The 15,877-nt window shown below is 42.6% G+C and overlaps 1 protein-coding gene across 1 annotated transcript in view; it reads left to right on the top strand.

Annotated features, from left to right (window-relative positions):
• CFAP46 (cilia and flagella associated protein 46) overlaps positions 1-15,877 on the top strand; it is a 3,596,153-nt gene that overhangs the window by 1,503,539 nt on the left and 2,076,737 nt on the right. The window contains exon 27 of the mRNA XM_044056880.1: positions 1,776-1,941. Coding sequence (XP_043912815.1) covers positions 1,776-1,941 — 166 coding nt within the window. The remainder of the gene's footprint in view (positions 1-1,775; positions 1,942-15,877) is intronic.

Genomic DNA, 15,877 nt, shown 5'->3' with positions numbered 1-15,877 from the left:
GGAAGGCATCCTTTAGCTTTGAAAATGAGCTGGTCCTCAAGGGTAAGACCCAGTTAGTGTAGACCACTACAACAGTGGTATTTGGAACATCTGCTGTTTTGGTAAGTTTGTTTACATAACTGTACTTTGCTATACAACTCTCATTTCACACTGCAAACCTTGTCCTTACTGTTGTATTTCATACATTTTAATTAGTACTCGTTTGTATGAACTTTCTAGAAGCTTTCCTTTACCCTGCTTTGTAAGACAACATTGCCTTGTTTCCTTTAAGCTGCAGTTGCAAAGATGTTTATATGCATTGTCTTGAAATATTTATGTTTTTGAGGTAATACAGAACTAATTTTAGACAGTATCGGCTTATTCTACAATTGCTCTTCCAAAGGACCTCTTTCAGCAACTGCTTTACCAGTGTCCAATCCACCTATTTCTTCTGCAGAAAGCAACAAACTGCTGATGCACTCCCAAGCTAGGCAAGAGCCCTATGATCCATTCTTCCCTATTCTAGAATCCCAGTTCGCCCATTCATTCATCCAGCATTGAAGTTTATAGATTAGGGAACAAGCCATCTATCTGCTTTTATAGAGTGGCCTACCTCTGCTGCTGTGCTGCCTAACCTTGGGAAGGTATGCCTGCCTACACACACATGCACACTGTACTCCCAAGATTGCTAAGTGCCATGCACTGCTTGGTAGCATAAACTCTTTAGGGTCGTGCACCATGGATATGACATCTAGTGCTCCAAATGGATACCTCACAAATGTAAACTGGAGCCATGTCCAACCCCTGGGTGAGCCAGCAATGGCCTTTCACTTCTCTCCTCCTCTGGCCATACCATCATTGACCAGTTTCACTAATAACATGGATTATTGAGGGCTGGAGCCATGTCCAACCCCTGGGCGAGCCAGCGATGGCCTTTCACTCCTCTCGTTCTCTGGCCATACCAGCATTAACCAGTTTCACTAATAACATGGATTATTGAGGGCTGGAGCCATGTCCAGCCCCTGGGTGAGCCAGCAATGGCCTTTCACTCCTGTCCCCCCTCTGGCCATACCATCATTAACCAGTTTCACTAATAACATGGATTACTGAGGGCTGGAGCCATGTCCAACCGCTGGGTGAGCCAGCAATGGCCTTTCACTCCTGTCCCCCCTCTGGCTATACCATCATTGACCAATTTCACCAATAGCATGGATTATTGAGGGCTGGAGCCATGTCCAACCCCTGGGTGAGCAAGAGATGGCCTTTCACTCCTCTCCTCCTCTGGCCATACCATGATTGACCAGTTTCACTAATAACATGGATTATTGAGGGAACAGTCAGGGTTTCATCCCTATGCATCTTGGGGGAAGATGCTGCCTACAGTTTACAGTCATGGAGAAAAATGAAATGATGGAGCAGTTATTTTTCTTTGTCATTTGTTTTTTTCACAAATAATTCTGTGTTGTCTTTTTCCATCCATCTCAACAAGTGAGTATATTGGATCCAGTGTATCCACTTGCTGAGACGGACGGATGAAGGTAACCCTGATCTAGTCTTACGGTAAGTAAATAACTTGATTTTTGAATGAGAAATTGGATTTGGCCTTATTTGCCCCATCACAACAAACTTCTCATGTTTACAGCTAAATAGAACAGGAATAGTTTCCCTTTCTGATCATAATTTCATCTCTGTCATTACAGTTTATTGTTTTTGTTTTAAACAAAACTGCTTAATATTTCCAGAATGCGTCTCTGTCTTACAGTTTATAATGTTTTCTTTTTGTTTGTTTTTTTTAGATATGCAGAGAAAGCAGAAAATTTCAGTTTTGTAATGGTGGCTGCAAAACTGTTCTGGAATGCATGTCTTCCACTTATTCCTTCTCCTGGAGAAAGAGCATATATGAAAGACTCTCTAAAAACAATCCTTAATGCCATCTCTGTCACCTGCCCTGAGTACAAACAGGTAAGAAAAAGATGAAACAAACAATCTGTCATCATCGTTACATGTTACTGCAAACTGAGTGGCATCTGTTGAACTACTGTCTTCACAGGCTGTAGTGGCATGGCCTTATGGTGTGGCAAGCTGGATTTAGCTCACACTGCCAACATATCCTGTTCATTCATTCACCACATTTTGAGAGTAATTCAGTATTTCAAGCCTTTTTCGTTTCTGGCTTCTGTGGAATCCTGGGGAAAGTAGTTAGAAACCTTTCTCAATCAAGGATGCTCTGCCATTTGCACTTTCTGTCCATCTAGATTTAAAACTCCTCTCTAAGGTTTGTTTTTCATTAGTGTATCTCATATTGTGAATAACACTGTTAATTGTTTTGTCATTTGTGAGATTACTTCATTGGCTGTACCTACACCTTGAACTCCCTTTTCTGAATTATGCCAGTCTTTCTTTTCCACTGTTGAATATGATCAGACTTGGTGGAACACGATTATGAGATGTCAAAGAGTTATGGCTGCCGGAATGTATTGTTAAATTCTCTTATCTTTTGTTCACAATCTGTTTCTTCACAGCTCAGCCATGAGACCCTGATCATCTGACTTCTGTGTATAGTTTTAAGCTCTTTGGATGTGCACTGCTATAATGATCATAGGAATTCCCACTAGCTTGCTTTTTGTAAATCATTGCACCTAGGATTCTTGTGAAAGGGACTCTTGAAAAATTCTACGTCCATAAATGAACCACTTTGTGCGAATGTGTTGTAAACTAAAAACTAGGTTGTTCTCAAGCATAGCTGGTTCAGCCAGTACTATGAACCAGCTCCCCACCCCCTTAGCTCTTCAAGTGAGCAAAAAAAAAAAAAAAACACTTCACTGTAATACGCCAAGTCAGTACATTATAAGCAATCAGCTTACTACAGTTAGATCTACTTTTAACCCCCTGCTCTTTGAAGAGTGCAAAAAAAAAAAAGATATGACACCCCCCACCCCAGACGTTCAGGTCCCATTTCTCTCCCCTGCCCCCAACCCTCCTTCAACATATTTCACTAAAAAAGGTGCTTCTTTTAAACTGTAGCAAATAATTGCTAACGTTTATAACCTGCCTGCATAGAGCTGTACAGCTGTCATGTTGTAGTTTAAGAAAAAAAATTGCTTTTTAAACTGTAGCAAACTGCTTGCCAATATTGTAGCAGACAGATGTTATAGTTTCTACCCTGCTGGCACAGAGTGCTACAGTACTCACATTTAAGTTTAAAAAAATCTTTTTTTAAAGTGTAGCAGACTGCTTGCTGCAAATGTAGAAAAAATTTGCTACAGTTTATATCCTGCCTACAAGGAGCACTGCAATGTTCAAGTTTTAGTTAAAAACAAAAAAAAATGATTTTTAAACTGTAGCAAACTGCTTGCCAATATTGTAGCAGACATATGCTATAGTTTATACCCTGCTGGCACAGAGTGCTACAGTACTCACATTTAAGTTTTAAAAAAAAATCTTTTTTAAAGTGTAGCAGACTGCTTGCTACAAATGTAGAAAACATTTGCTACAGTTTATATCCTGCCTACAAGGAGCACTGCAATGTTCAAGTTTTAGTTAAAAAAAAAAAAAAAAAAGAAAAAAAAGAAAAAAACTTTTAAACTGTAGCAAACTGCCTACACCTTTCAGTCGTGAAGAAAAATGAAATGGTGGAACAGTTTAGACTTCACATGGAACACTGCAGCACTCAGGTTTGACTGCAAATGCAATACTGGCATTTAAAAGCCAGTGTTTCATTAGAGAGATGTTGTGATCAGCTGATTGTGACCCCCTAACACTTTTTACCATTGCCCCTCTCGTCCCACCCTAGCTACACTACTTTTACCTGTGGCAGTTGCCCCTCTCGTCCCACCCCAGCTACATTACTTTTACCTGTGGCAGTTTCCCCTCTCGTCCCACCCTAGCTACACTACTGCTTATTCTATTTGCATAATTAAAAATAAAATCACCTAGCTTCTGTAAACCCCATGATCACAAAATAAATAATCAACAATATATTGTTAGTAGCCAGCAATGTACTACATAACGACTGAGTGATGCACAAAATAATCCTTACACGTGGCCATAAAAAGATTTGCATAACTGAGGTTCATAACTATCCCCCTAGTCACAGCGGACACCTTCTGATATTTTTTGTTAAAAAGGAAAAACAAAATATTTTCATGCATCAGTTCAAACAGTTTGCCTATTAAAAACATGTCATTACCAGGTAATTCAGCTTTTTCTTGAATAAAAGACATTACCCATGCTATTCCTGTCTTTTGGAATAACTAAGTGAAAGGCATGCACATCCAGTGTGACAAACCACATTTTCTGTGTAACTGTAAGGTCTTTTCATTTATTAACAAAATCAAATGTATCTTTTATAAAAGAGGATTCATGTTTCATTAAGAAATTCAACTTTTTTCCTACTGGAATGATCATTGCTTTTGTTTTAGACCTTGCAGCTGACATTGTTGGCTTAAAAGGAGCATCTATTTCATTTTTGTGCACCTCAAGAATACCAAAAAATACATGAATCTAAAAAACAAGCATATGTCGTACCTCTCAATTGTACAGATTTTCGCAGAATGTCCAGATTTTTGCCTCATATTTTTGTTCCGTTTTTCATAAAATTATGGATGTTCTTCATCTCACATTGCTGCAGTCATAACCTGTGGGAAGTCCGCTGTCCTCGGTCGGCCCGAATACCAAAGTGTTAGGCTGGCGTCGGTCATGGTCGCTCAGATCTGACGTCAGTACGCCGTGGTACTAAAGCGCATGACCGACGCCATATCCTTAGTCTTTCTTGCCGCATGGTCCGAAGCAGAAGCAGCGTTTGCAAGTGCCGTTCGGCGTCCTGAAATTTTCGTATTCTGAGTTTCAGACCGAAGACCAAGTTGGGCTAAGTACCCCGTTGGGGAATATTTTTGTCTTTTCTTGCCTCAGTTAAATCCGGATGTCAGAAAAAGTGAATAATTGTATTTCTTGTGGGAAACAGATACCTCATAGGGATTACCACTCTCTTTGTATTCCTTGCTTGGGGCCTGAGCACGACGTAGTCGGGTGTCGCTTTTGTGCTAAATTTAATAAGCGCACCATTAAACACAGGTGAGATTGCGCTAGGCTTGTCTTCGGTAAGCGGTGTAATTACAATATGCCGTCGGATCCTCCGACGCCCGCTACCGCTAAGAAGCGTAAGGAAAAATTGTTAAAGTCCAAGCAGGATGAGTCGTCCGTTATGGACGCCGGTTCTTTAGAAACTACGGTGGAATCTGTGGATCCAGCCGAAGTTTCAGCTGAGTCTCAGGGGGAGCCTTTAATTTTGCAGGAGGTGGCCTCTCAGGAGTTGGGTCAGGCTGAGGGGGCCTCTCAGGTCTCTGTAGTCCCTTCTTTGCATAAGGTGGTTAGGCCTTCTACTTCTGTCTCTAAGGTACCTTCCAAGGTCAGGCTTGGTTTGTCTTCCTCTGGCGTCAGCCCTAGTTCTGCAGGCTCTGTACCTAAAAAGCATATGCTGAAAATGGCAGAAGATTTGATTTCCTTAATCAGGGGTTCCTTGCCCCCTCCAGATAAGAGGCCTAGGGTGGAGCCAGAGGTGGAAGGTTTGGAACATTCCTCAGATTACTCTGAGTCTTCGGCTGAAGACATTCAGGATTTTCCTCCTTATTCTGATTCAGACGCAGAGGATTCTAGTCCTTCTGCTCCCCCCCCCCCCCCCCCCCAGAGGATTTTTCTTTTTCTGAAACCCTGCATTCCATGAGGGAGCATTTTAAGTGGGAAGGCCAGGATTTCTCAGATTCTAGAAAGAGACTTAGGGAATTTTTGTTTTTACCACAGCATAGGCCCTTGGCTATACCCCCTGTTTTGGATGTTGTTCAGGATGTCTTCTCTGAAGCTTCCCTTAATCCTGATTCTTTGCCTCCTGTCCCGGTCAAGCCAGACAGGTATTACAGAGTGCCTGAGACTCATAAATATTTGTATAAGAGCCCGAGAGCTGACCCAGAAACTATTAGCCAGGGACCTAAGGGTGTCAGGGCTTCTGTTGTAAAGAATCCAGTTCCTATGGATAAAGAGTCTAGAGCTTTGGATAGGTGGGGTAAAAAAGTGTATACCTCTTCCACTCTAGCAATGAGGGCTTTGAATTGCAAGTTTCATATGCTGAAGTACCAGAATTTTCTCCTAAGTCAGTTAAAATCTAAGGTAGATGCTTTGGCAGAGGGCATTGAGTGTAAGGAATTGCAGGATTTAGTTCATGCCTCTGATCAGGTGGGTAAGCATTCTTTGCAGTGTGGTTTTGATGCTCTTCAGGCCTCTTCCAGGGTGGCTGCCACTGGATCAGTTATTCGTAGGCATGCCTGGCTTAAGGATCAGAACTTGTCAGAGCATGTTAAAGCTCGAATTTTGGATGCTCCCCTTCAGTCTGAAGTTCTGTTTGGTTCTCCTGTGGAGTCAGTTTTGAAGAAAATGGAAGACAAAGCTAAGTCTATGCAAACAGTTAAGGATTTTTTACAGGTGCAGCCCCCTAAGTTTAGCAGAAATTGGCCTACTAAGGGATGGGCTTATCCTTCTTCTGATTTACAGTCTAGGGGCAGATCTAGACGTGGTAGGGGCAGAGCTCATGCTCAGGGTTCTTTCAGGCCTAGGACGTGGAGTTCCCCTGCACAATCTTCAGGTGAGGGCAGGGGCCAGCCTTTTTGTAAACAGACCCAATGACCTGTATCTCCAGCTGCCAGATCCCTCCTGTCTGGCAGCTCCTCTGGGAGGAAAGTTGGCACTTTTCCGGCAAAATTGGCTTTTAGTCACTCAGGACAAATGGGTGTTGGACATTATAGATCGAGGCTACAAGTTTTATTTTCACACCTTGCCTCCTTTCAAAGGCATGCCAGACGTTCCTTCTCAGCAAAAGGTGGAGGCTCACAAACAGATTTCTTTACTTCTAAAAATGGGGGCTATCCAGGAGGTCCCTCCGTCAGAAGTAGGCCTAGGATTTTATTCTCGCCTGTTTCTTGTACCAAAGAAAGGAAACACTTGGAGGCCAATTCTGGATTTGTCTATTCTCAACACATACCTGGACATTCCAAAATTCAAGATGTTAACTTTGCAGCAACTTCTGCCTCTATTAGGCAAAGATCACTGGATGGTAACTCTGGATCTCAAAGAGGCTTATCTTCACATTCCTATCAGGCCCAGCTGCAGGAGGTTCCTGCGTTTTCGGGCTGGGACTTTACATTATCAGTTCTCTGCATTGCCCTTTGGCTTATCTACTGTGCCCAGGGTGTTCACAAAGGTCCTGGCACCAGTGATAGCTTTCTTAAGGTTAAGGGGAATACAAATTTATCCTTATTTGGACGATTGCCTGATTCTGTCTCAAGACAAAGTCAAGTTACTTCACCATCTACAGTATGTTATGGCAGTGTTAAGGTGCCTAGGGTATTCTGTGAACAAAACAAAGTCCAGTCTAGTACCCTCTCAGGACAGGTGCTTTCTGGGTGTGAGACTGAATACAGCCTCTCAGATGGCATTTTTGACCCCGGACAAACAAAGAAATCTTACCCTTTACTTCCAACAATTGTCTCTACGGTCCAGGCTGACTGCAAGGACAGTCCTTCAAGCCTTGGGGTTCATGGCATCTTGTATTCTTGTGCTTCCCAATGCCAAACTGCATATGAGGAAGCTACAATGGTATCTCAAAAGCGTATGGACTCAGCACTGCCACGATTTGGACACTGTCATTCAGATGATACCTTGCATCCAAAGGGAATTTTTGTGGTGGGCTCAGGAATGTCACCTAAACAAGGGACTCTCTGTGACCCGACCAGAGGCTTGTCAGATCTTAACGACAGATGCCTCAGACATGGCTTGGGGAGCACACTTCAATGGAAAATGGGTTCAAGACACGTGGCCTGCCAGACTACAACATTTGCATATCAACATGAAGGAGATGTTAGCAGTCCAATTTGCATTGATGGCATTCAAGGATCTACTTCACCCAGGACAAGTGTTGATTCAGACAGACAACACAACAGTCATGTGGTACATCAACAAGCAGGGGGGAACCCATTCGTACCCTCTTTGCAGACAAGCTATGATTTTGTGGGAGACTGCTCTCAGTTTGCACCTCACTCTTCAGGCAAGGTTTCTGCCAGGAGCACAGAACTCCTTAGCAGATGTTTTAAGCAGACAAATGGTGGATCCCCACGAGTGGAAATTGGATCCTCATGTTTTTCAACAGTTGACGGTGGCTTGGGGGACTCCAGACATAGATCTGTTCACTTCTCCACTGAATTACCAACTGCCAAAGTTTTGCACAAAGCTGTTTCACCCAAAAGCTTGGAAAGTGGATGCTCTATCATTCAGTTGGAACAACCTTCACGTTTATGCCTTTCCTCCTCTGCCCCTCCTTCCCAAGGTGTTCCTGAAGGTCAGGCAGGACAAACCTTGCATGATTCTGATAGCTCCAGATTGGCCACGGCAGCACTGGTACCCTCTGCTGAGGACTTTAGTACGGGAGCCTCCTTGGCCTTTGCCATTAATTCCACACCTTTTGTCCCAGGCAAGCAATCATTTCCGCAATGTCAGGATTCAGTCCCTGCATCTGACAGCCTGGCGTATTCTGTTTTAGACCCTGGGGGGGGTCGCAGCTTCCTCAACAAGTTTTGAATGTCATTTTGGAGGCCAGACGGCCTAGTACAAGGAAAGTTTATGCTGATAAATGGAGGAGATTTTTTCTTTGGAGCAAAACAAAGAGCTTTGATGTTTCAGTTCCTAATTTGAGTGTTTCAATTCAGTATCTTACAGAATTATTAGACAAGGGTTTGTCTTTCTCCTCTGTAAAAATTCATGCTGCAGCCATTTCTGCTCACTATGACTGTGACCCACCATTATTCTCTCACCCTTTGTTCAAGCAGTTTCTTAGAGGGGCAAAGAACATAAGACCCCCACGTAGAGCTCCTACTCCTTCCTGGGATCTCAATTTTGTGTTGGAAAAGCTCACTTTACCTCCTTTTGAACCTGCAGCTACGTCTGAGTTGAAGTTTTTGTCTTGGAAGACTGCTTTTTTGTTGGCCATTACGTCTGCTAGAAGGGTATCTGAATTACAGGCTCTAATGGCAGTTGAACCCTTCCTGATATTTCATAAGGATAGGGTCTCCCTACGTACTAATCCTACTTTTATGCCTAAAGTTGTTTCTAATGTGGCCTTAAACCAATCTATTCATTTGCCTACATTTTATGCTGATCCCCAAAATAAGGGGGAAAAAAAATTGCATTCTTTGGATATTCACAGGCAGTTACGTTATTATTTGAGCAGAACTAAAGGGTTCAGACAGTCCCAACAGTTATTCATTTCTTTTGCCTTGGGTTCTCAAGGAAAACCTGTTTCAAAACAAACTATTTCTAAATGGATTGGCCATTGTATTGCTTTTTGTTATTCTCATCATGGTAAGGGGGTTCCGGCTGGAATCAGACCTCATTCCACTAGGGCTACTGCCACATCTACTGCTTTTTTAAGGGGAGTAGCTACTAAGGATATTTTGGAGGCTGCTACCTGGAGTTCAGTGCACACTTTTTCTAAACATTACCATCTCCCTCTTTATTCCAAATCTAGGGCTGGGTTTGCCACTGCAGTTTTACAGGGCATGTTGGCAGCTCCTAATGCTATCTGATTTTACCAACCTCCCTTTACCTTTGCTTTGGGATTCTACCCACAGGTTATGACTGCAGCAATGAAGAACATAGTACAGTTTTGTACCTACCATAAATGTAGATGTTCGAAGATACACATTGCTGCAGTCCAATTTGCCCTCCCTCCTTCCCCTCTGTAGTTTGGGGTGGCTGTGTGGTTTGTGGTGTATCTATTGTTGCTATTTTGGTGATTGGGTACTTTTCTATTTTTGGCTATGGCCTTTCTTTTTAGGGCCTTCTGACATCTGGGGCAAGAAAGACTGAGGATATGGCGTCGGTCATGCGCTTTAGTACCACGGCGTACTGACGTCAGATCTGAGCGACCATGACCGACGCCAGCCTAACACTTTGGTATTCGGGCCGACCGAGGACAGCGGACTACCCACAGGTTATGACTGCAGCAATGTGCATCTTCGAACATCTACATTTATGGTAGGAACAAAACTGTACTTTTTCTGTCAAATTAGCGGCAAATCATTTAAGACTGAAGTTAAATATTGACAGACATCTGAGTTTCAGACTTCATATTATTCAGAAAATTCATGGTAATGTAAAACCTGTTATTCTATTAACTTTCGAAGTTTGCAAGAACAATATTTAAAACTTGTCCCTGTTTTGAGCCTTTGTCCCACTTTTATTTATACCTTTTTCCAGATTTCTTGCTCTAAGAGGTTGAGAGGTATGCTGAACATCTGTAAAAGAAAGCCTTTGGTTAGCAACTCTAGCAACATCTTATCAACTTTACTGTATGCTCTATTAATATTCATGTTCACTTGTTTATAACCGTTAACATCAGTTCTGTTTTGGACATTACTTATAGAGCCACCACCCTTATCAGCTTTCATAAAACACCTAGAATCTGAAGTAAGTTTATTCAAAGTGTCTTTTTCAAAATGATTTAAATTAAAGTAGCACTTCTCTGCAGGCTGATTAAAAATATATATCCGCTCCCTTTCACGTATTGCCTCAAATGTGTCAAAAGTAGAGTGAAAGACATTAGAGACATTTTAGAGCTCCTTAGACAAAAAGATGACTGGTCTTCAGAAAATCCTTCTCCTGAAGAATCGGTATTGGATGCTTTTGGTTCTGGCTCATCTAGGTCTTGCGTTACCCGCACTGGCGGATGAACTCATTGACTTAGTTTCCCGCCGGCCTTGGAAGGAGCCAGATATTATCATACCCATTCTGAAGAGATCTGACAAATTTTTAGCCCGTCCAAAAGGCAGACTCCACTGGAGCAAATGAGTCCCAGTTGATGCTATGGTGGTGGCAGCAGCCATCAAGAAAGACCTAGCAGAACAGATCTCTGCTATCCATCCACCAAATAGGGAGTCTAGAGCATTGGCCAGATTTGGAAAGTGAGTCGTTGCCTCTGCAAACTTTCCCCAAGATCACTAAACTACTTGGCAGACTTTACTGGACTTCAGAGATATTTGACCAAAGAGCTACCAAATACTCTGTCAGAGTCAAAGTATGCAGAGGATTTCATAAGAACGTCCTCACAATTGGCCATTCTCTTATCCATATTAAACGGTTCAATGAGGTTGATCTCCCCCACAGCCGAAGGTACCTCACAAGCAGCTGGATCAGGAATTGCCATAAGGAGACATGTCTGGATGCAGCTATGCCACTTGCAAAGTCTTTTAAGACCTCCTTTATCATTGCCCCATTTGATGGCACTTCTTTGTTTGGGTCATCAGTAAAAGAGATGCTTAAGTGCAGCGAACAAGATAGAAAGACTCTGCCATAGGAATCAAGTTTTCTACCCCTCAATAAACCTTTTCCAGGAATCAGAAAGGTGGTAAGATGATGTGGTTTTGAAAATCACAGTGACCTTTCCCAGACCAGCATGGTGATAATTCCTCCAGAGGAGGAAATTTTAATGGAAGACGTCACCCTAGAGGCAGAGGAGACTCGCAGAATGGGATTCTTTTCCAGACAAGCCCTTCCAGCTCTTGGAAAAAAAAAATCGCTGTTCCAAAAAAATAACTTTGAAACAGTACATAAAGTGGGGGGCTTCGCTCCCACACCCCCTGATGTGGGGGGCACACCCCCCCTACTTAAATATACCAACTTCGAGATCACACTACAGCGCCGAAAACAGCAAAGTAATGGAAAAGACCAAGCGAATTCTTTCCCAGGGAAAGAATTGGCTTAGAAGACGCTTCACTAATTTGCCTTTTCATTCTTTTACAGTCGATCAAGATGCGTCTTTGGTCACGTAATAGTAACTCTCACTAAAGTGCTGCCTGAATGTCTAACTCTAGAGGCAGTCAGGGACCAATTGTCCTTACACCCATATATCTGGAAAAATATAATAAAAGTGCGATCTTTGAGTTGGTATATTTAATGTACGGGGGTGTGTGGGGGGGGCAGAGCTTCCCACATGGGGGGGTTTGCCCCCCCTGCAGAAATGTAGTAGAAAGTGTGATTGTTAGGTGGTGGTGTAGGTGGAGAGGTTGCTATTTACATATGCATTGTAGTTTTTAATGTTATGCAGCACACTTTCAGTGTCCTGAGTTTTCAGTGTTTTGGGTTGGGATTTAGATGTTTTGGTCTCAATGTTATGAAATTCAACGTTATGAAATTTCAGTGTTATGAAGTAGACCCATAATATACATGAGTCTACTTTGGAACCTTGAAGTTTCAAAACCATAAGATCAATGTTTTGAAGCTTTGAACGGTTTAAATTTAGGCTTGGCTTAGTGATAAACTAATACTTAATCCAAAAAAAACTAAGCTCCTACTCTTCCTCCCTAAAAACATCACCACACTCAAAAGTACATTTAACATCTTATCCTGCAACAACACTATCATCTCAACTGAATCTAGTACTAAATTGCTAGGTGTTACAATAGATGATCAGCTTACGTTTGATCTCCATATTACTAACTCGGTAAAAAGAACTCATCAGAAACTTGGCCACCTTTTCCGTAGCAAGAAATACTTAACTAACACTGCCCGAATAACTCTCTCCCAGGCATTATTACTCCCAACACTCCTGTACAGCTGCCACATATTCACAAATCTAAATTCTACACTTATTTCCAAGCTTGAAACTACCTATAATAAGATCGCCAGATTTGCAGCTAACCAACCCTACAAGTCACACCACTGCTTAGCACTACAGCAACTAGACTGGCTAGAATTCCCTCAGCTGCTCCAACTATACCAACTACAAATCATCCACTCTATCCTTTACCTACCTTCCTTCTGCCCCAACCTCTCCACTGTCATATCCAAATATTCCCCTGCTAGGATGCTACACAGCTCAAATCAAGAATTATTAGACATCTGCAAACCCAAAACCAAAATAGGCTGCCTTTTCTATAAATGTAACCCAGCTACATCCTGGAACCGGCTCCCCTTGGAAATAAAATCCATCCAGCATAGCAAAAGTTTAAAATTAGCCACAAGGAAGTACCTAAAAACAAAGTGGTCTTGCCACTGCAGCCAACCACCCTGAAACCACCATCCTTTCACCACCTCACTCTTAATGTATCTCTAACACTATTCCCCTGCCTCTTCTACCTCTTCCCTTCCTCTATCTCCAACCAGTCTTAATTCTTACAGTCTCAAAACAACCTACCTGTCTAGTCTGTCTCCTATACTCTACCTCCCCTACATCTCCTACTAGCCATTCTTACTTTCCTTTCTTGCTTCCAAACTCCTATACAACTAGATCCTACCCACTTGAAATAAGCATCTGCCTAACTATTAACTCATTTTGCTCTAAGCAGCTTAAATAATATCGTAACTAGTTTCTGCTAATTGTTTAAAACCTTGTTTGTAGCAACTCACATACTTGTCTGCCAATTGTTAATACTCTGTATAATTGAATTGCCTGAGGAGCGTTTTTTCTCTCCAGGTCTCTGCTTGTAAGATCCTATAGCTGATTGTTACTACTATGTTACTAAATTTAATAAATTGTTTTCTGGTCCTGAGGAGCTTTTCTCCCCGGGTCTCTGCTGAAAATGAGCCAAAAGCTCAGCCAGTCTAACCTGGTTAACAAATGTAAAATAAATAAGTAAAATAAATGGAGATCGCAGTACAGAGTGAAATGAGAAAGTTACCCGTCTCTTCACAGTAGTGCAATCTTGGAGTTAGTATATTTAATTAGCAGGGGATGTGGGGTTGCAGAACTTTGATGTTATGGTTTTGAACATATGACGTTTGACGTTTTGGACGTTCGAGCTTCCAGAGTAGATCTATGTGCGTATGTGTGTGTGTGTGTGTGTGTATATATATATATATATATATATATATATATATATATATATATACATATGTATAGGTTCATAGGTAGGTACTAGGCTATCTGCCCGAAGGCATTTATAAGCCTAGCCGGAATGTGTTGGCTTTCGCCGCTCCCTTAGATTAGTTCCCTGTGCCTCTATCCAGCACAGCCATTGAAGTGATCCCTGGGGTAAACTTTCTGTTTCCCATCCACTCATCAAGGTTTCTCTTGAAGAGGGTTAGCGAGGACCACTGCCTAACCTAGATTGGAATCTTGTTCCAGAGCATGGGAAGTCTCTGGGACAGGAATCTATCCCTCCAGGATGTCCTGTTTATTGTTGTGGTGAGGTTTAGATCCCTGGAGCGTGTGGCTTGAGGGAATATGATTTTCTTTAGGTGGAGCATGTCCATCAATTCTAGGTTGGACATGGCCTTGTATGTCAGGCAGAGATCACCTCTGAGTAGGCGGTATGCAACCAAGTACAGCTGGAGTTTCTTCAGTCGAGCTGCATTGGGCATCTGTTTGAGGCCAGTGATCCTCTTGGTGAGGTACTTCTGTGGTCTTTCCAGCTGTTGCAGGTGTCTTGTAAGGTACATCCCAAATGGGGCGTTGTACTCTGATAGGTCTGATGAGTGATGCGTAGAGGGGCACAATGACCTTTTTTGATCTAGATGCAAACCTTTTTGTGATTAGGTGGGCCACATAGAAGGATTTTCTAATCACTTTTGCAAATGTGATTATCAAAGGAGAGGTTACTATCTACTTGGATCCCCAGATCCCTTATTACATCTTCCGTATTTAGGAGGCTGCTACCTATGTGGTAGTTTTTGGGTACTTTGTTTTTGTCCAGAGGGGATGACTATGCACTTTTTGGCATTTAGCTTGAGGCCATGGTTTTGATACCAGGTATCTGTCTCGGTAAGACACTTTTGGAGGATGTCTGTGTCAGCCGAAGAGTCAGTTATAAACCCTAGTTTGCAGTCGTCTGTGAACTTGGTCAGCCATAGTCCTCCTGTGCTTGCTTGTACCTCTGAGAAGTATATGCCGAACAGGAGGGGTCTTAGGAATGAGCCCTGGGGAATGCCACTTGTAACTGGTTTACAGTCAGACCTAGCTCCCACAATTCTAACCATGTGGGTTCTGTCCGTGAGCCAGTTGGCAACCCATCTTGTGACATAGGGATTTATGTTCAGGCTGGTGAGCTTGTCTATAATACCTGAATGGGGAATGGTGTCGAAGGCCTTTGTGATGTCTAGGTAGGCTGCCCTTAACAAAGCCAAACTGGGTAGGGTCCAGTGTTTGTAGGTTCCCAGTGTCTCTGTTAATGAGATCCATGCTGATGCTTGCCATAGTCCAGTGTCTCTGTTAATGAGATCCATGGTGATGCTTGCCATAGTCCAGTGTCTCTGTTAATGAGATCCATGGTGATGCTTGCCATAGTCCAGTGTCTCTGTTAATGAGATCCATGGTGATGCTTGCCATAGTATAGTGTCTCTGTTAATGAGATCCATGGTGATGCTTGCCATAGTCCAGTGTCTCTGTTAATGAGATCCATGGTGATGCTTGCCATAGTCCAGTGTCTCTGTTAATGAGATCCATGGTGATGCTTGCCATAGTCCAGTGTCTCTGTTAATGAGATCCATGGTGATGCTTGCCATAGTCCAGTGTCTCTGTTAATGAGATCCATGGTGATGCTTGCCATACTCCAGTGTCTCTGTTAATGAGATCCATGGTGATTTTTGCCATACTCCAGTGTCTCTGTTAATGAGATCCATGCTGATGCTTGCCATAGTCCAGTGTCTCTGTTAATGAGATCCATGGTGATGCTTGCCATAGTCCAGTGTCTCTGTTAATGAGATCCATGGTGATGCTTGCCATAGTCCAGTGTCTCTGTTAATGAGATCCATGGTGATGCTCGCCATAGTCCAGTGTCTCTGTTAATGAGATCCATGGTGATGCTTGCCATAGTCCAGTGTCTCTGTTAATGAGATCCATGGTGATGCTTGCCATACTCCA

Source organism: Protopterus annectens, chromosome 14.part0 (assembly GCF_019279795.1).
Source record: "Protopterus annectens isolate FY-2018-M chromosome 14.part0, PAN1.0, whole genome shotgun sequence".
Classification (NCBI taxonomy): Eukaryota; Metazoa; Chordata; order Ceratodontiformes; family Protopteridae; genus Protopterus; species Protopterus annectens.
This window is presented reverse-complemented; position numbering and strand designations above follow the sequence as displayed.